Raw genomic sequence first — 20,817 nt, forward strand, 5'->3', positions numbered from 1 at the left:
CAAAAGGGAAAAGAACACTGCATGTCCTGCAGAAATGGTGATGCCTCACTGTTTCGCAGATAGAAGCAGGTAATGCAAAATATATTGTGTTTCAAGAACACACAAAAAACCCACACGGACAATATTGTTTGTGGGCACATTGATTGCAGAAAAATTTAGGAGAGACAAACATATGTGTATATTTATGGCATATTACAAAAGTATAAATCACAAGTGGTGTATAGCATTACTTTTTGTGTTGTTTGTATGTTTTGTTTACTCCTGGGTGGTGCTTCTAAGAAACAATTCGTGTGAAAACTTCCATAGAATACAATTTTAGGGCTTAAAAGGGTTAAAATATGTCTCCAAACAAAGCAGTTTATTCTGTTCTGTATTGTTTACAGATCTGTAACACATATATCCAAATTCGCTTGGTTAAAAGTGAAATTTAACAGAAGATACACTTTTCACTGTAGCACAGCATTGTTGAAATCTCACAGAGGGGAAAACAAAACCCTAAGTAATATTTTGAATCATTAGTGCTCAGCTGAACATAAATACCAAATGGCGAGGAAGAAAGCAGGGATGGCAAAGAAAAGAAGAATAAATAAAAGAAAACTTGTCTGTATTGACCAGGATGGGAGGTGGTAAAATATTTCTCACAACAGGAATGCCAGGTCTGTCATTAGAGGATGGAGTAGGAGCTGCAGTGTTTGTCAAGCTGGAAAGTGATGCATCAGACGCTTTGGTGGGGAATACAGAAGTTTGGATTACTATTTAACTCGACATTTTTAGAAAGAGATAAGAATAGTCTTCTCAGAGCAATATGTACTGTCAGGAAGAGACTTTAATCACAGCGTTAACAAAAGAAGTATCTCTGTAAATCCAGCGAGGAGTTCAATACAGCCGTGTAACTAGAGAGGAGGAAACACGAGGGTTCCGAGCATCGTTCCCTTTCCTTTTCCTATCTTTTTATCTTCTTGTTACTTTATTTTTTTTTCTTCCCCGTGTTCACTGTCCTGTTTATGGCAGGGAGGGGTGACGGTGCCCCTCTGCCGCGGTCGGGCAGGGTGGGACTGTCCTTGCCGGGCACCGGGGGAGTGCGGCGGCACCGCCCAGCCACTGTCCGCACCCCGTCTCAGCGTCTCCCTTCGGCTGTGTGTATCTGATTGTCAATTTTCTTTCAAAGTTTATACTTAGGAAAAAAAGGGAAAAGGGAAAAAAACCAAAAAAAAAAGAGGAAAAGCTCGGGCTTCCAAAGACATCTAAAAATTGATTTATGGTTAGTATAAAGACAACAGTATAAAAATAACAAAGGAGGCGGCAGCTGCTGCGCAGATTGCTATGGAGACCCTAATGAAATTAGCACTATCAGAGGGTTTCTAAATTTTTTTTGCCTTCTAAGCTTCTAATTTCATTTCTATTTTGGATAGCCAGAGTGTAATTAAAAAAAAAAAAAATAAAAAAAAAAAAAGAAAGAAAAAAAGAAAGAAAAAAAAAAAAAAGAAAGTAGCCCACCGAAATATTATGTGCGATAGATACCCAGCCAATAAATAAATGTTAACCTCACCGAGGTTTTTATATGCAGGATTTGACCTGAAACAAGATGGCCAAGAGCCCCTCTTTGTAGATCGCCTCCTCAAAGCGGCTGTGCTTCCAACTAAAGGTGGCTTCACCCGGCCGAGCCAGCTGCCAGCCAAGCCACCGAGGAGCTCGAGTGGGGCCAGCCGATTAGAAATAAATACTTTCAAAATACTTTCAATATTTTTTTAAGTGTAACGGCTCTTTGTGTGACGCCACAGTTTGTTTTACTCTATTAATGATTTACGACTTGCTGTCTTAATTAATCCTTACATAAACTACAAACACCAGCCACTGTTACAACTGTTCAAGACTACTCTCTCAACTAGCTCAGACCGATTATACTAAATAGGTGAAATGTAAGTCACCACGGACCTGAATCCCTCTCCCGAAGTATTGGTGAAGAAACTCTACAAATACCCACATAAATACATTAAGACGAGGATAAATAATCAGTGATACAAAAAATGTCTCGCTTAAAATAATAAATACATATCATTTAGTCCAATGCGATCCTTACGTTACGGAAGAACTCATAAATTAACTTCTCTGAAATAAGCTTACGCGCGGGCGAGTTCCGACGGCTCACGACTGGTCTAAAACACCTCAGCATGACGCGCTGCTAACACTACAGCATCTCTAAGACTTACCTTCAAGTACATCATTACCAGCTTATCAGTCCCTCGGTTGGCAGTATATTGCACTGTCATGCTTAAAACAGCTCTAAAGAGAAAGGCTCCTGCTCACGGACCTACTCGGGGCTGCGGAAGAGAGAAGGGAGCTGCTAAGGGAGACAAATCCACTAATACTGTTGGCACTCGAGAGCACAGTAACACTGTCCCGTCAGAAAAGTGAGGTAATGGAGAGGGGAGCGGGGCCCGCTGGCCGCCGCCCCGCTACAGATGCGTGAGCTTGGGTGCCTCCTGCATCCGTCCCTGAGAGGTGTGGTGAGAGGAAAGGTCCGTGTAGGTAGGGTGGGGGTCGCAAGGTCCGTGGTGGTGGCCGCCGGGGATCTGGGCGGCGCAGCTGTAGTCCACGCTGGCGGAGGAGGGGTGCTGCAGGTGCCCCAGGTTGAACATGGGGCCTGAGGCCGGCATCGAGTCCACGAAGTTGCCCCCCACGTAGACGGGGCTGCCCTGCAGGCTGGGGTTGGCGAAGCCGCCGCCGCCGCTCTGCATGGGGTGGGGGTCGTACTCCGCGCCCGCGTAGCGCTTCTGCTGCGGCAGGCAGCTGCTCAGCGGCGCCGTGTAGGCGGCCAGCCCGTACATGCTCTGCTGGGACTTGGCGAAGGAGGTGGGCGAGGGCGCGTCGTAGCTGAGGCTGTTGACGCCGGGGAGCTGGCTGGAATAGCCGACGTGGTTTGGGCCGCTTAGAGGGGGGCTGCGATCCGGGGACTGTCCGACGGGGGAGTGCATGATGCCTTTGGCTTTTTGGTCCTTTTTGTACTTCATCCGGCGGTTCTGGAACCAGATCTTGATCTGCCGCTCGGTCAGATTGAGTAGGTTGGCCATCTCCACGCGGCGCGGCCGGCACAGGTAGCGGTTGAAGTGAAATTCCTTCTCCAGCTCCACCAGCTGCGCGCTGGTGTAGGCTGTGCGCACCCTCTTGGAGGCCGGCCCGGGGGGGCTCTTGTCCTCGCAGCTCTCTCCTGCAGGGAAGAAGCATAAAGAGACATTGGTTCCCCCCATGAAAGACAGCCCCCCCTTCCTCCCGGAGTCCCTCAGAAACCTGCTATACCCACTCGCTCTGTCGGAGCCCGGGGAGGGGGTGCAGAGGGCCCGGGGGTGGCCGCCCGCTCCTCTCTGCCCTACACACACACCGTCCCACAGCTGCCTCTCCCCAGAGACCACCAGCGGCCACCCGTCCAGGCGTCCCCGGGACCCCGCCCCCAGCCTGTCCCACCTGCAGCGCCCGGCCGGGCTGGGACCCCTGGGCGGGGTGGGGCGGGATAGGAGGGCGATGGCAGTCAGAGGAGAAGGACACAAGGCGCGGAGCCAGGGGGCTCAGGCCGAGGGGTTTAGCCCGAGGGGCTCAGTCCGGCTCCCCGGGCCAGCAGTGGGTCGGGGCGGGGATGTTGGGCTACCTGGGGGGGCGCAGGTGCTTTTTTGCTTGGAGTTCTGCCGGGACTCCTTCATCCAAGGAAATATTTGCTTGCTGAGGGTGGCACTGGCCGAGCCCGAGGAGTTGGGGCCCCCCTTGGCTTTTTTCGGAGGGGGCACACTGGGAGGGGGGTTGGGCGGGGAGGAAGGCGGCAGGGCCGGGGGCTGATGCTCGCCGATCCCCGGGGGCTGACTGCCCCCGGGGCCGCCCCCGCCCGGCCGCATGCAGCTCCCGCTCAGCTCACTGCCCTTGTGGGCCGGAGCGCGGCCGGGCACCGAGCCCTGGACGGAGCAGGCGGAGCCGGGGTACTCGCCGTCCAAGCCGGCCTGGCCGTAGGGCTGGTGGGCCGCGCCGTAGGGGTAGGCGTCGGCCTTGCTGTAGGTGTAGCCCCCGAAGAGCCCCGCGTTGTCGTAGTAGGCGGCTTTCTGCATCCTCTGCTCTGCGATCGCCGAGGGCCGCGGCCCCCGCTCAAATAACATTGACCGCCGCCCCGCGCCTCACGTCGTCGGCCCGGGCCACCCGCAGCCACCTGGCGAGGGAAACAGCAGGGACACAAAAGAGGCTTTTAGAGGAGGACACAGACTGGTAGTGGCTGGCACGGGCCGGTCCTGGCATCCCCCGCACCCCGGCACCCTCGGCCTCCCATACAGGGGAGGGCCGGGAGACATCAAGGAAGGAGCAGGGGACCCAAAGAAGGACCAAGGGACAAAAGCGGAGGAGCAGGGTCACCAGGCAGGAGTCAGGGCAAACTGTGCAGCACCAGGGAGAGAGCAGAGTACACCAGGGAAGGACCCGGGAGCTGCAAGGAAAAAGCCACCCGAGAGCGATGGTGCAGGGGGGAACAAGAACACATTGGCAGGACCTCTTACAGGCCACCTTTTGAAGCATTTGGGGGCGATGTTTTATTTGCTTTGTTTTGCCTTTGGACCGTTCTCGCTCGAGTTTGGCTGGATCGGACCCCGCGGTTGTAGGCAACATCTCTGGGTGAGCAACTGTGCTGGCCAGTGTCCCCGAAGACTCACTGGCCCGTTTCGGCCGAGAGCATCCGCGCCCCCGCCCGCCACGCGTGCGCACGGCCGTGCACGGTTGACATGATGGATGGAGCCCGGGCTGCGGCCGGGCAGAGGCAGAAAAATCCCGTCCCCTTTGTAAACCCGCCCTTCTTCTTTCCCCGGATTCCTCCAGAGTTAAAGTATAACCGGCGCCATTCACTCCCTTCACTTTGCACTATAAAGGAAGTCGCAGGTCAGCTCCCCTATTTTAATTCTGTGATGAATTAAATTCCTTCTCCCAACGTTTCTCGTCCCTTTTATTTGTACCCAATAGAAAGAACCTGAGACATCTGAGATAATTTTTAGAGGGTTCTTTTCTTTTTTCAGCCTGCAAACTTATGGCTCTCCCCTCCCCGCCCCCGGCTCCCACACGAGGCTGCTCCCACCGAAAACGCACGGTCCCCTTAGGGCAGATGTTTTGAGGCAGGGTGCTGTTACCTTTCTCCTTGCTGCTCCCAAAACTTTTCTGCGCTTAGTACAAGATGGAAACTGTTCTGTAATTTTGGTGCGGCTTTTTAATATTCCCTGCTGTTATTTTTCTTGTGCGATAGGGTTTTTCTCTGACACTTTTGGTGATTTTGTAAACTAGCACATACTTCACCTGACAATATAAGCCTGTAAATCAACATATCTTAAGACTTCCTTGTATTTCTTCAGGATATAAGCCTACTAACATAACAGAGAAAAGCGGCTAGAAATCTTTGAAAGGTGTCCGACAATTATAGTTCTTCTGCCTATACTTATGCAATACTAGGAAAGTACTCTTCTGTCTCTCGCAAGTAGCTTTGGTCCCGCCAAATACCGTGGATTTGTTCTCTAAAATTCACTGGGAAACACATCTCCGTAAGTCAAAATAATCTCAGCGAGCTGCGATCCACGGCCGCTCTCGGCGGTTTATCCCGTGTCGCAGACCGCCGGGGTCCTTTTCTTTCCTAAACAAAAGCTTGAGATGATCTGTGGAGCTGACGGAAACGGGAGCTGTTTTTCTCTCCTGGAAAATTTTAGTTTAAAAAGTCTGCAGAAGTGGACGGTGGCGATACAAACGAGTTTTAATACCATGTGATAATCTTGACAAGTCTTGGAAGTGTTTTTGTCCAAATAACTCTGTCGTTCTTATCCCACTTCTATCATCTACATTTTCGGGACGGGTCTGGACTGAGGACTTTTGTTAGCACAACACTACCTTAAGCATAGGCTTTTATATGCTTTGTGAAATATAGTTCCCAAAAGAATACAGGGAATCTTAAGAAAGAATATTGCTGTTAAGCTGTTAAAAGCCTTATTTCTTTTCTGAAATACCAACTGCTTGTGAACTCTGCTTGAACCTAAAAAGGAGGCTATGGGCCATAAATCACATGGACAATGCTCAACTGTTTGGTGGCTCATCTTTAGATCTTAGAAAGAGAGAGAGGGACAGAAAGAGGGAGAGGGAGACCTATCCAGGGTTTGATTTTCCACGAGTGAAAGGCCCGGGGTGATGTTTTTATAGGTAACACCAAAGCGGGGGCTCAACACTTGGTTTGGCCAGAAACAGCCTCCGGGGAGAAAAAAAAAAAAAAAAAGAAAAAAGAAAAGAAAAAAAGTGACATCCAAATGGTGAGGCCGACCCGTGGGAGGTGGGCTTGGAGGCACCGAGGGTAGGAAACCGCAAAGTATCCATGTCTGTGTTTCAGATTTCCCTTCCTCCTCTCCAGAAAGGTTAACCTCATCTGAACTGTTAGGCGTTGTACGTGATAATGGGGCTTTTTGTCTTGCCACTGGTTCCAGCGCTTTTGGGGGATGCCGTCCCTCTCACGGCTGTGCCTGGAGAGCAGCTGGGAACCCGAGCGTCCACCCGCGCGTGTGCGCGGAACCCGGCTGGCCCAGGCTGACACTGGCCCGGCACTGCCAGTCGCTTTCCTCCCGACACTTTCATATTAAGCAGTTCTCTACTAAAACTTCCACTACACTTAATTCTGCTTCGGATCAATATCTAATATGATACCGAATAAATAAGAGGCGGTGAGAGCGGCCAGCGAAGCGGTTATTAAAGCAGCCGGAGCTCTCAGGGTGCATATCAATGCACCTGTCATTGCGGTTGTAGCAAAATTTATGACTGCTAGCGCCGTGGCAGTAAACGCTCCGGCCAGGAATGAAAAGGAAAACACTTCCCAAGCCCCGGCACTTTCAGAAGTGCAAAGCAGCCGGCGCGTAGGAGGGAGCCCGGCAAAAGAATCCCCCGCTCGGCACGCTTCCCGGCCGGCGGCCCGGGGCAGCCCTGTATATAAGGAAAGCGCTGGAGCCGCCGCCGGACCCGGCCGCAAGCAGGGCAGCTGGGCACCCACCACTGGGGCTGCGCCTGAGCCGCGGGATGTCTCGTCTTTGAGGGCACTGAGAGCACTGGGGAGCGCGAAGGGGCCCTGCGAGACAGGAGCCGTGGCCGCCGGTGGGGCCTCTTAAACCAGCGACGGAGCCCCCCCAGGGTCCAGCCGCTCCCCGCGGCCGAGTCCAGGCCTTGGCTGCTCCGCAGCCGGGCTCGGCTTCCCTGGAAAGGGGCGGCTTTTTCAGCGGGGCTTTCTGCGGGCTATTCTTTTTCTGACGTGTGGGACGGCGGCGCGCCCCGGGTGCGCCGAGCAGCTCTCGCCGCTCGGCCAGCCTGGGCCAGGGCCAGGGCCGGGCCGTGCTCCCTGCGACGGGCCTGTCGCGATAGGGAAAGCGAGACATGGATGGAAAAGGAAATTTAGAGAACTCACCAAACTTAGGTTTTTTCTTGATTTTTGACTTTAACTGTGTGAGTAGGATCTTCAGGTTCCTTTGGATAATCCGTGGGCACGGACCTGCAACAGAAGTGATAACTCTCAGCGGAAACTGCTTTGTTTTGGACTTTCTTCCTTAGGACTTTGTTAATAAATGCACATCTCGTCCGCAGCCCCTCACCGTGTCTCTCCGTCAGCGTCAGATCTTTTACCAGACAAAGGGTAGATGTTTCTCTTCATTTATTAGTAGCGCTTTGAGAGAGGCGGGGAGCAAACCAACGTGCGAAATAGTCCGGTTGTGGGTCGGAGCCGGGTAGGGCGGCCTGCGGCAGCCGCTCCGACGGGCCCCGCGCACCGGCCGCGGAACCGTGCCTGCCTTCCCGAGCGCCTGGTCCAGTCCAGCCCGGGCAGGGGCGCGGGCAGGCAACGCACGGGGGTGAGGGAGAGCCTTTGCGGGGGAGCTGCGGGCACATTCGAGGGTCACAAGCGCCTCTCCCGCCGCCCGCACACACGGCCCGCGAGGAGTTCGCGGAAACGAAGCTAGCGCGGGTCTCTCTCCATTTCTCCTCCCAGACACCGAATAAGAAAGACAGAAAGAAAGATAAGCGAAGAAGTCCCAGCATTGAAAATGCGCTGCAAACATTTGCTTCCCGAAATTAGTATTTTGCCTTTGTCTGTGCAATGCGTCGATTCAGGACTTTAAAAACTTAAGAGTGCCAGAAAAACCCCCACAAAGAAGCCCGGGTCATTATAAAGACGATTTCTAGCCACTATAAGCCTTTGAAATGACCTTTGGCTCGTATAGTAATAACTCACCACTTAATGAACAACCAACGGAAGCGCCTCCGATAGCTCACAACACAACAGACCTTACAACTTTCCACCAAGTCTTCTCTCTCCCTAACCAAACTCAGTAGGATGCTACATTCCCCTTCCAAATCACCTTAATTTATGCTGGCAAACTGGAGTTAGGGAAGTGGAGCTTCATGATTACACATGATGCTCGCTCAGATTCCTGGCCCGGGCCTGTCCCGGTAACGTCTTATATAATGTATTCACGTGGGCGTACGTCAACTTTAAGTGCTTTATTTTTTTAAAGCGAATTCATTAGAAATAGCACTTTACACGGTGTATGAAGGCAACATAAAGTGGGTTGCACCTTAGCCCCTGAGCGGAGAGATCATAATATTGCAAACCGAGTCATTGTTAGCCGCTGTTGATTAACATGGTAAGTTTTCATTTTGTGCCTAATTAATTATCGACTTCTCATCCCTTTCCGAAGCACCTTCTCAGCCTCACAAGCGATAGCCTTTTAGCTCTAAACATGCTTTATTTAGTCAGAGCTTAGCCAAATACCAAGACTTCCACGGCCACAGGAATAATCCCCAAAGTTTGTACCACGGAGAGAGGGAGCCTGGGCAAGCTGGGGTTGTGCTCGTCTCCCAGAGCTCAGAGAAGACGTTGCCGGAGCTGAACCCAGGGAAATCTTTAGAATTATTCAGGCGTGGGACCAATATAGGTATTATTGAAATTTTAGGTGAAGTTATAAGTGAGTGCTTCCATCGAGCCAAATGAAATGCTGCTCGCAGTAATTGGATTCAGCTGACTAACTTGGCAGGCCAGCAGCTTGGAGGCATACAGCTAAGAAAAATGTTCAGTGCTTTTAACTTCTGATCGAGCAGAGCAACACGCAACAGAAAATAATAAATAAATAAACAAACACCCTAACTTTCTCCTTCTCCCCTGGCCTCCCACCTTATTTCTTTCGGGGCACTCCGACCCCCGCCGAGGACTCGCCCGGGTGACTTGGGGAGGGCAGGGTCCGTTCCAACCTTACACACACTCTTGCTCGACAGCACAACGCTGGGCTTTTCACAGTAGCTTTACAACAGACATAACCGAGAGTTCACCCGGCTCCAGGCAAGCCACCAGTCAGTAGAAACAGGCGTTCCTGGGAGAGTCGGACTAGTTGCAACAGCCCAAGCGGGAGCTGAGCTGAGCTGTGTTTGCAGGGAGGCTGTGTGGTCACTTCCAGACCCCCAGTCCGCCCAGAGAGGCACCGGTTCCCCCCAGGCATCTTCCCACCGCTTTATTGATCAAACCACACAAATGCAGGGCAAGAAACTTCTCGGTAGATAAATATCAAGCCATGCTTCAAATAGCATGTGTAACTCGAAGGCATGAGCATACCGGCAACAGCAGTACTAAGACAATTGCGGAAGGAAAAAAAAAAACAGCCACTAAGGAACACGAATGCACTGCCAGGGAAAAAGGTTCGGGAAGACACTTGGCACGAACATTTGAGAGATCCTATGCAGGGGCTACATTACCGATGAGCCTATTTTAAATCGCCCTTTACAAATCAACACGGCTACCCCCTGCCCGGCTAACCACGGCAACGCATTAATGTGATGCTCAATCTCACTTTGGCAATGGGAGCATCTAGCAAAGTTCTCTCTCTCGTTTATTTGCTTATTTGTAATTCCCTTCCTGAAACCACCGAAAATTGGGGGAAAGATAGGAAAAGGTTAAACGTATTCCCCTAGCTTTTGGAAATGAGTTCACTTTTTATTTAAAGAACATAATAAAAAGAAGATACAGCTTAAAACGTTCAAGTAAGTGGAGACCACTCCATACATTTGCAGCCACTATGGCCAGAGATTCCAAACAAATTCCAGACCGTCTCTGAGTAAAGGAGATAATACAGCCCCTGCGGTTAAACGTCCCATTTTGTCATGCAGTTGCTTACCTGTGTATCAATTTATCATAAACCTGGGCTCCTCACTTTTCAGGATCTGCGCTTGCAGTTCTTAGAATATATCCTTCACCCTTTGTCTGCAGACAATACTCTCCTAAACCTGATCTTGCGGTTTTACAAATATTTCCGTACACCAGAATTCCCGATAGAACGAAAACAGGCTCAGGCTCAACTACCAATAAAAGAGAGCGAGTGGAAATCGGAATTTGTTGGGCTTTAAAAAAAAAAATCAACACACAACCCTTTAGCCATCAGCCTCCTAGAACCAACGACAAGCAATTGGCCGACTCTTGTTTTGTTTTGGTTTTAAATCGTGCGGCCATTGATGAATTTTGGGGGCGAGCAGGAGAAATCCCTTTATAATCAGAAATATAGGCACTGCCTTAAAATACAGGCATATCGGCCCACGTGATCGCAGAGCAGCGCGCCGGGGCCGAGGCTGGCGCGCTCCCCGCGCCCCCGCGCAGCGGGGCTGCCGCGCCGGGCCCGTGGGGCGGGCGGACCCCGCGCCCCTGCGCGCCCGCCCGCGCTGCCCAGCCCGCGCTTCCCGCTCCGCTCCGCGCCCGCCGCCCCCGCACTTACGCGCCCCGCGGGGCTGGAGGAGCAGGGGAAAAGGTGAATTCCGCGGGATGATCCCAGCGCCCAGAAATTCCCAGCGGAGACACAGGAGGTATTTGGAACCGGCTGCGGCCGGGAGCCTGTGCCGGGGGCAGCTCCGCATCAACGCTGCGCTGGCGGGCAGGCGTTGGGGCCCACTGGCGTGCGCGACTTTTTGCGTTCTCCTTCTCCGGACTGGGAAGACGCTGGGCAGCGGGGACTACCCCTGTCTGGAGGCTAAACAAGTGTTGGAGGAAAAAAACCTCATGGCATTTGTGCGTGTGTGTCTGCCCTGAGCCTGCCTCTTTGCTCTGTGTGTATGAAGAGACATGGAATAAACCCTGTGTATATCTGCCATGTGTGCCCACAAAGCTTCCCAACAACACCAGTTAGGCAAAAGAAAAGAAAATATATATATTAGCTTCTCTGTTTGATTTTTTGGTAACATATCTGTAGCTATAAATACACCACACCTAATCTAACATCTGCTATGATTTCATTACCATCCAAAGCATGGGGATGTGACAGTAACGTATTACCCTACAATACTAACTGTAAGTGCATTGTAACATTTATCTAAATTACATTGCTTTTCCTGACTTTGCAAACCAGTTATAAAAAGATTGGAGTCCAGTGATGGAAACATAAGTTCAATGTAAATTATTGTGTATGGCTTCGGATTTATAATCCTATATTTCTTCGAAATGATGCACTTAAATCTCGCCTCAAGTAAGAGGTAATGGTTCTTTATATCCTTTTCAGTCAGCCATATATTTTGGTGTCTGGGTAGTTTTGCCGAGGCCCCCGCGCTCGCGTGTCTGTGTGTACATACAGCAACCCCTACACGCACAGCGTGTTCTGCATACTTGTGTACATGCACACAAAGCCGAACATAATTCTGGCCGCTGTTTAGACATTTTGGATGACGGAGAGGTCTTTAGCTTCCTATGCAAAAGTGCGAAGTGGAAAGCTGGACACGAGCAAAGAACACGAAGGGGATTCAGAAGAAAATGCCTTTATGGAGGGCAGTTTGGAACCGCCCCCCCCACCGCCCCCCCGGAGAAAACATCACAGCCCTTTGGTGTCTTTTCAGAGTCTAGTGCTAAAAGAAAAAAAAAAAAAGAAAGAAAAAAAAAAAGAAAGAAAAAAAAAAAAAAAGAAACACGGGGGGAAGAAAAGAAAGAAAAAGAAAAAAAAAAAAAAAAGCAGGCAAATTTAACGTGAAAATGGAGGACGGCTGAAAGAAAGGAGCACTTTCGCCACCACTGCCAGAATTAAGATATTGTAAAGGGGACTGAAAAAGTATTAAGGAAATGTTAATCCTTTGGCTTGTGGGACTCCAGCTTTGCGCGAATTTGTCTCCAGTAAAGGATCTAAGACTTCTTCAATCGGAGCATATGTTCATAGAGCAATAAAACAGAAAGATTTACAGTCTCCGCCCGCCCCCCAGCAGCCTCGCACCCTTTCAGGAATTACTTATGATGATTTATAACAACAACTCCGGCAATTGTCAAACTGATAAAATAGCCCGGGCTATATGCGAGAATAAACGCTCTTATGAAAGGGTTGCGATTTATGTTCAGGTCCATTTTACTGCATGTCTTGGTGGAGTTTGGTTTCTTTCCCGGCCCAATAGGATAATATAAAACTTCATTGATAAAAATGTAGGAGTTCTCGTGAAGTAGCAAATCTGTTCCTTAGTCACTACCACAGCACATAAACATTTGTCATTTTTGAATAATTGAATTAATGTGTTATTGTTTGAATGTATAATTCATAACATAGGAAACTTTGTCTCTGTCCTGCCACTGAAACGGAAGCAATAAAAAGCTACAATCTAGTGTTTTTAGAAATTACTCCAGCAAGGGATAATAAAGAATATCCTGTTTGCAGAAGGTATTTCCAGCTGACTGGGATTTCACAGAGAAATATCAGACTCGTCCGTATTCTATGGAGTTTCTAGAGAGTGGCTTTGTATAAAAACAAAAAATGCTATTTTTCCCCAGTCCGGGCTATAGATCGGGGGCTCGCAAGACTGCGTGCCCGCTACGGGGCTGGAGGCTGCCGGACTCCCCCGCAGCTCCGCGCCGGGTGGAGGGCTCGGGTGGCCGGGGCAGGAGCGGGCAGAGCGGCCGGGGCCGGCCTTTGTGCGGGCGGCGGGGAAAGGAGCGCCTGGCCCTGGCTCCGGCCCCGCTGTCAAAGACGCGAGGCAAAATTTACGACCCCGCTTGCGGAGGAGCTGAGGGCCCTTCCCCGCCGCTGGGACCGGGCAGCGGCTGCCCTGACAGCAGCATTGTTTCCTCCGCTCCGCTCCGCGCCTCCCCGCGCAGGCAGCCGCCGCTCCGGGAGGCGGTGTGGCCATCAGCCTCCCTGCTCCGCGCCGCTCCGCGCCCGTCCTCTTTCCCCCGCTCCCTGGGAAGCAAAGGTCATCGCTTGCGCCCGGTCCGGTTCCCGGCCGCTGCCGCGCTGGAAATCAGGAAGCAGCGTGCCCTATTTGTCAAGTGTTTGACAGCTGAGTTCATTAAGGCTTAAATAAGGAGGAATAAAAGTAAAAAATATTTACGTACCAGGTGTCTCTCTTTCAGCAGCTACCAAGGAGCTAGGTGTGCAGGGAGAAGGACGGCACCCTTTGTATATTATATTCTTGGGATCTCTTCAGTTTTCAAGTCTGATAGAGTCCTTTGCTTGGCAGATTAATGACGACTCCGTGTTTCTTAAGGGACGTGCTGAATTAATTATTTCGCAAATCACGTGGTCAGGACTTGTAGAAATCTATTCTTATCATCTTCCTTGCACTTTGAAATTCTGCCTGTTATGACTGTTCCTAGCAAGATTATTTTGGTCTCTAGGCTTGGGGGGAAGGAGGGGAAAAAAAAAAAAAAAAAAAAAAAGAAAAAAAAAAAAGGAAAAAAAGAATCAGGGGAAAGGGCTAACAAACATGGCCGTTGGAAGCGGTGTGGCTCTGCACCGAGAGGTCCCTATTTACTGTACTGTACAGTGAGTGGGGCTTGCTATTGACTCTGCCTTTCCTCTTCATTCTTACCTTAACGACTAGTGGTGATATAATATACAGAACTGTATTGATGTATCGGGAGTAACAGGAGGAGCCATTAAACAGCAGAAAGTATAATCACAAGATATGCCTCAATATTTAAACTTAGCGAGTGTGTGCTTAGAAAGGCAACCCCAGCTTCCCCTCGGCACACTTGGGCAGTAAGGGCACATGCTTTCTTCTGGGCACCCTGCTCCCTGCCCGGGCTGAGCCAGAGACTGTATTTTTGGACTCGTGCCTTGACCACTCTCCAGGGGAGGACAAGCCCTCACTGACAAGTACTTATGACAAAAATAGTGCAATCGACTTCTCCTGGCTAGTTGTATGTGTTATTGTCTGAGATGCTCACGCTGGGAAGGAAAAAAAATATGCTTGCCATAGGTGCACGACAAAGTTTAAAGTCTCCAAGTTGTGTTTTCTTGTGATCTTTCTTTTGTATCCGCTGTCAAAGTGAGAGTTACTGCTCAGGAAAAACCACTCTCCGCACTGCAATTTCGAATTTCCATTTCTTTATTTAATTGATTCTTTCCAGGACTCACCTAAAAGACACACATCTGTGTGGGCACCGAGGTGACTTCAGGTGTGGCTCCTTGCCTCCTACCACATATGCAGAAATCCAGGAGTCATTCTTGGAGGGCTTGTTAAATGCAAAGCAGCAGCAAATGGATGACAGGCACTTTTAACTGCAGCCCAAAAGTAAATATAGACTCCAGCTTGGCCTAGAGTCACACCATTACGGCTGAGGCAAACAGCAAACCTGTTCAAAGGGACATTTGGAAGGATGCTATGCAGAGTCACTCATCTTTTAACACTGGAATGATGGGAGGGACCAGCATTTTCACAGAAGAGAGACCCACCTTGTAAGGACTGCTTGTTCAAGGTACAAACCAGAATCTATTTCGCGACACCTTTTATTATTTTAAAAGCATGTGGAGGGCTTACATCAAAACTACAGGCGACAGCTAGTATAAATAACGCTTTAATTAATGGCAGCAAAACATCAGCAAAGTCTATAAAAAGCATCACACTTTAACAGAGATAAGAGTAGTGCGGACGATGCGACCGTTTAACAAAGGCTGAAATGCACAACGTTCACCCGTGATAAACAAAAATAACCATCTTCCCTTCACACAAAAAACAACTCTGGAGGACAGTTACAACCATTTAAAAACCAAAGAAACAGAAACTCAGGTTCGTTTTGCACGGGAGATTACGACCAGTGGATGCTCCTGGTCATTATTACAAATATTCCTGACCATTCGGAACATTGGCAGCTGAAAATTATTTCTGTTTGATACTCTCTGCCTCTACTTCACATATTCTCCGATCCTACGGTGCAATTACACCTATGCAAACCTATAGTGTTCCAGCCTCCCTCAAAGGGGACTTGCAAACGGGGTTGTAAGAGCTGTGCCTGCCGAAGCCAACACTCGTCCTGGAGTTATTAACATTTCAAAAGACAATGAGACAAATTCTGCTCGCAGCTACATGCCTGTTTGACTTCAGTGGGCGGGGGAAGGAAATCTGGGAGCAGAAGTTGGTCCTTTAACTTCGGGAGCCATCTCGGTTGATTGGAAGCACAAAACAAGGATTTTCTTATCCAAGCCCATTATTTTCCAGAACTGTACCACACATGCCAAAGCTGGTAGCTCTCTCTCGATTAACACTTTTGCACTGCTCGCAGCCGACTTATCAGACTTTAAGAAAACAGCGGGGGTCCGGACAGAGGATTTTCAAGAAGTACAGCTAGAGGGGTTTTACTTCCCCACATCCTTTTTCTTCTTTATTTTAATAGATACGTATGAAGAGCAAAAAGATGGCTTTGAGCAGCTCTGGAGAGGAAAGGCCACTACTGCAGGAACCTGGTGTAACAAAACTTGAAAACTTGTCTCAGGAATTCCCTCCTCAAGCGCTGCTGCTCGCTGCTCTCCATGCCAGAGAAAGGGAAGGGTAGTTTGGGTCCAAAAGGTTAAGGGTTTAGAGGTCACTCTTCCCGGCTGAAATACAACTAATCGAATAGAAAATTTGTCCTCTGGGTGAACCTGTTCCTGCAATTTAGCCGAACTTCAGTAAAATACCTTTTCAGCTTCTCAACGTGAAGGCGTCAGAAAAAAGACGTCTTTACTATGTATGAACTCGGTGCTTTTTGTCATAGAAACAATGATGCGAATAATGCGGGAATATCCATCTTTAATATCACGACGTGGAGATATTCAAGTATTGCCATGTGCAAGTCTGAGAACTGGGCTAACCCTAAGGAAGAACAAAGAGTTTTCTCCAGGCTCTAAAACAAAAGACCAAGTCTTAAAGACACTTTGCGGACTTCAAGCGATGAGAAAAGGGCAGAAATTAACTGCTGGCCACAGTTAACGTTGCCGAATACACTCTTGTTGAAAAGCTCGCCTTTTATTTTCGAATTAATTCAAGCCTATTTTGGCCACCATTTTCCCGAGCGAGCCCAGAGAGCCGTGAGTTCTCAGTGGGAAGCATCCAGCCTGGAGAAGGGCACGTTAACTCACCCCCTGCTCTTTCCACCTCCCTTCAGTGTTTGCTATGAATTTCCTTCTTCGCACTTTTCTCTTTATTAAAGGGATCATCTCGTTACAATTTTGGCTATGTAGTCCCTCTCCTAGGCTGCCCTGAGGGTACAGGAGATAAGGGCTGAGCTTTAAACCGCCTGAGCGGAGGTGTAAGTGGCTCTGGGAGCTGGTTTTGTTTGGTTTCGTAGTTATAGCGCACTAAAACTTTGGCAACCAGCAGTCAGGGACAAATTTGTGGATATTAGACCAGCTCTACTCCCATCCAAGCCTTTCGTCTTTCCTGAAAGCAACTTGCTGAGACTTCCAGCCATTGCAGTCATGTGTCATGGTTTGCTTAAAAACAATCATTGTTCTAAGAAAAAAAAAAAAAAAAAAAAAAAAAAGAAACACCCAGAAAAACCCAAACAAACACTAAAACCAGAAATAAACCACCTAATCTTTAAAAACCCACCCAAACCTAAAAACGATACAAACCAAAGCCACAAAAACCCAAAATAAACCCAAAACAAAACAAAGCAGCATCCCACATAGATCATCTCTCTCTAACAGAAATTTAAAATCTGATTGAAAGAATGTGCTCAGCTTTCAGCTTTGAATGGCTCGGTTTATATAAGAAATTACATTAATTTTTCAGTCTAGGTTGCTGTTGGTTTTTGTGGGGTTGTTTTTTGTGGTCCCCTCTCTTTCTTTTTTCTTTTTTTCTTTCCATTTTTAAATGAGGTATCGATGGTTTAAAGCACAGCGCTGAACAGAGCAGACTTTGGAAACAGATTTCAAGCCTGTTAGCTCTGGATGGCACACGGTAAGGAGAAGGGACACTTTTCCTATTCACAAAGAAGGAAATTAAAAAAAAAAAAGGGGGGGAGGGGGGGACAAGAAAGTTGTGTACGTCCAAGACAAGTAAACATTACATATGTGTTCATGAGACTGGGAAGGAAAAATACTGTATTTCAGCTCCCCTTCTTCGTTTTTGGTTTCACTATTTTTCTTTTTGTCTTCATTCTTCTATGTAACAAATAAATAAATACACTAACATTACCAGAACATAAAATAACCCGTTTTCACTTCATTTCTATGCACACTTTTTGAGATGTTATGGAAATGAGCAAGAATTTTCATTACACCGAGAAAGGTAAAGCAGCACCAAAAAAAAGAGTTCACAATTACTAGTCTTTATGCTCGAATAAAAGACTAAGCTATGAATTTCCTGTCCTCAACTTGCCCAAAATGCATCCTCCCTAAATTGCATGGGACAAAAAGACAATTAAAAGTATAAATCCCAGAATAATACATCCAATCTTCACTTTAGAATTCAAAACTGAAACACAGGACAGATTAATTTTCAATGATTTATTATTTTTAAAGGACAGAAGGTCTCATTTAATATTTTCCCAATTTCCACTGCCTGCATGATGGTTTTGGGGTTTTTTCCCTCTTTCTTTCCCTTTTTTTTTTCTCTCTCCTTTTTTAGGTTGTGCTAGCAGAGGCAAATAAAATAAAGTCCAAAGTAGCGTCATTTTGTCTCCTTTGTACAACAGTACCTTAAAGAAAGATGACAGTTTCTCGTGTCCTTAGCTGCTACATGCAGGTTCTGCTTGGGCAGTGTCAGTTATGTACAGTACTGGTCAGAAGCGAAGGATGAAATGGAAAATTTCACCTCTTCTACAAAGTTGTCAAGTCAGTCTGATGGTCCTTGGAACCAGTTTGTAAATGGGGGTTTGAACCAGAGGAAGAAGATCTGCCCTTCGTGTTGGGCAGTTTGTGATCTTTTTTCCACTTCATTCTTCTGTTCTGAAACCAGATCTTGATCTGGCGCTCAGAGAGACACAAAGTGTGGGCTATCTCGATACGGCGGCGCCTGGTCAGGTACCTGTTAAAATGAAATTCTTTTTCCAGTTCTAGGACTTGCTGTCTGGTGTAAGCTGTGCGGGAGCGTTTAGGTTCCCCTCCGTTGTAATTGGGATTCACTGGGAAAAAAATACGGAGAACTTTTACAAAGCTAATCTTGACTTGCCGGTCCGACTTTACAAAAGAAAACCTTATGAGCTGCGAGCATGTGGCCGAGCTGGAATCGTCCCAGTTGCTTACAATGGCCGGGCTGCTTTCCCCCTCGTTTGAGGCAGGCACTACGGGCACACGCAGCTAGGTGGGCTAGGAGCCTCTAGAAGGCTCCTAAAATGGAGTTTTATCCTGCACGGCAAAGCCCCGCATGGCCAACGGCCTATTTCCTCAGCAATAAAAATTTATGGCGAGTGTAATTGGCCACCTCGGCTTAAAAAGCTCACCCACGAGCCTGGCGGGGACTCGGGAGAGCGCCGCTGAGGACGATCGGAAGCAGGGTAGAAGAGCAAAGTAAGAAGAGGATCCTTACCCGAGTTAACATGGACTTTCTTCATCCAGGGATAAACTACTGCTGGCTGCTTAACTGCGGAGCCGTTTGGGGGTTTGAGGGCCGGCTGCTGGCTGCAGGCTCGCGAGTTGGACATTGGAGGCGGTGGACAATGCTCTGCTGGGCCGGGGAAGTGGCTCGCCGGGCCGGATTGCTCCTGTCCGTGACCCCGCGGCTGCCCGGCAGAGCCCTGGGCATTGCTACAGCTATAGGGCTGCTCGCTGTAGTTTGACCGTGGGTAGAGTCCCTGGTGCTGGAAATCAGAGCCCTGCGAGGCACTGTAGTACTCGGCCCCCTGCTCCCCTAAGTAGCTATTCTGCAAATATTCCTCACAAGGAGGAAATTTGGGATCCACATACTTAGAGTTCACCATATACGAACTCATGGCCATTAATTTCTGAAGGTAGAAAATACTAATTTTTCTCGTGTTGTCTTTTTTTCCCCTGCCATAGAGCCCTCCTACTTGCTGTCAACTGAATAAAGTTAGGCGGGCATGTGACCGGCCCGGCCAATGGGGAGCCGGGCGCCCACCGCCGCATTTCCCCGCATTTCCAGCGATTCCACTCAATAACATCCCTCTAACCGAGTGACCCCCCTCTCCCGCGGGCCGCACCCGCAAACCAGGTACCGGAGGTGTAGGGGTACCCCGGGGCGGCGGCCGCTGCCCTGCCCACAGCCTTTTGTCTGAGCCGGCTTCCCCCAGCCCCCGGGGATGCTGCCCTGCCGTCTGATCTACTAGCCAGGGTCGCCACCGGGGCTTGGTACCTCGCTTTAAATAAAATAAGAAAAAGAATCGAAAGGAATATACAGAGCGATGAGCTGAAGCAGGGTTAAAAGGGAAGAAACTGATAAGCAGGCGAGGAAAAGAAAAGCCATCAAAGAAGAGGGTAATATGATGTACAATAGATCTGTCCTGTCTTTGTCTAGCAGAGGTCATCCAAAAGTTACCAGAATTTAGTTCTGCTGAATAAAATTAGGCAATCAGTAACTTCTCATTCACTTTCAAGTCTCAATATATACGTGTGCATACGTGTGCGCTCACAGTCGCAAACGCCAACGTATATTTATAAATTTATACGTGTATGTATTTAAAATCATACAGATGTCAAGAAAGAGTTCACTTTTAACAACTAAAGTTCAATCAATTGAGCAGGAGACGTAATTTAATTAAGTTAAAAATATCACGGGTTTAATGAGATAAATTCGGTCTTCATTTATCAATATCATTCCTGGAGCACAAGTAAATACATTCCAGTGAGGCAAATGCTGCTTTTGCTGCTGTCGTAAATATTTTGATGCGATCTGGACCCTTGACAGGGAAATTTTGCTAACGTCTCGCATATCTAGCTAATTTATGAGTATCTTCTAAAAGACTCATTCATTGATTGGTAGATAATATCTTTTTTTCCCCCTCTAGAAAATTTGAAACTTCTGATGAGTTTTAACTGTTTAAATTCACAGATTGTCAGTGAGAGTTAGGACTGAACGACAACTGAAGTTTTAAGAAACGTCCTAAAACCTAGCGAATAGGAGCGAGGCAGCAAAACTTTCATAATTTCTGGGTGTTCAGCACTCACATGCCTCTTGATTCCGCCAGTATTTTAACTTCTAACCATTTGCAGAAAGGTGAAGTTTTTGCATCGACCATATATTCCCCTAGAATCGAATCTGTGACTATATGAATATCACACAAATTCGGTTCTACAGGGTATATATAGACAACGTAATAACATTCTGTTTTCATCTACAATATAGCAGGTCTTTGCAATTCTCTTAGTCTCTTACTGTCTTCTGAGGAATGCAAACTATTCTGCTGGGACTCAGTTCTGAAATACAGATTTGCAAGAAGGTGGGATTTCAGAAAAGATTCATGCTTGTTATTATTGCTGCAATAGAGCTATACGACCCTCCACCAATTCATAGCGACGAATTTCGTCTACCAAATTCTCAGAAAGACCTGCCGCTTTCTTTAAATTCTCTGCCATTTACGCCCTCACTATGGAAAATGGACGTACTCGGTCAAATTGCGCTATT

The 20,817-nt window shown here is 48.4% G+C and overlaps 2 protein-coding genes across 4 annotated transcripts; both read right to left on the reverse strand.

Annotated features, from left to right (window-relative positions):
- Positions 1–1,510: 1,510 nt before the first annotated feature.
- HOXD3 (homeobox D3) lies at positions 1,511–4,139 on the reverse strand. 3 transcript variants are annotated; one of them, XM_014880247.2, is made up of 2 exons: positions 3,644–4,139; positions 1,511–3,208 (listed from the first exon to the last, which is right to left on the reverse strand). In XM_014880247.2, the coding sequence occupies exons 1-2, from the start codon at positions 4,137–4,139 to the stop codon at positions 2,457–2,459; spliced, it is 1,248 nt and encodes a 415-aa protein (XP_014735733.1). In that variant the 3' UTR covers positions 1,511–2,456. The 3 variants fall into 3 exon arrangements, with proteins under 3 accessions (XP_014735733.1, XP_088023607.1, XP_088023608.1); XM_088167481.1 differs by having other exon boundaries at positions 1,511–3,216; positions 3,646–4,091; XM_088167482.1 differs by having other exon boundaries at positions 1,511–3,205; positions 3,644–4,091.
- Positions 4,140–17,636: 13,497 nt separating this feature from the next.
- On the reverse strand, positions 17,637–19,371 carry HOXD4 (homeobox D4). Its single transcript, XM_014880248.2, has 2 exons — positions 18,766–19,371; positions 17,637–18,361 (listed from the first exon to the last, which is right to left on the reverse strand). Exons 1-2 carry the CDS (start codon positions 19,172–19,174, stop codon positions 18,057–18,059), a joined length of 714 nt encoding a protein of 237 aa, XP_014735734.1. The 5' UTR covers positions 19,175–19,371; the 3' UTR covers positions 17,637–18,056.
- Between the last annotated feature and the right edge of the window lie 1,446 nt (positions 19,372–20,817).

The sequence above is a fragment of the Sturnus vulgaris genome, chromosome 7 (genome assembly GCF_052056855.1).
Source record: "Sturnus vulgaris isolate bStuVul1 chromosome 7, bStuVul1.hap1, whole genome shotgun sequence".
Classification (NCBI taxonomy): Eukaryota; Metazoa; Chordata; class Aves; order Passeriformes; family Sturnidae; genus Sturnus; species Sturnus vulgaris.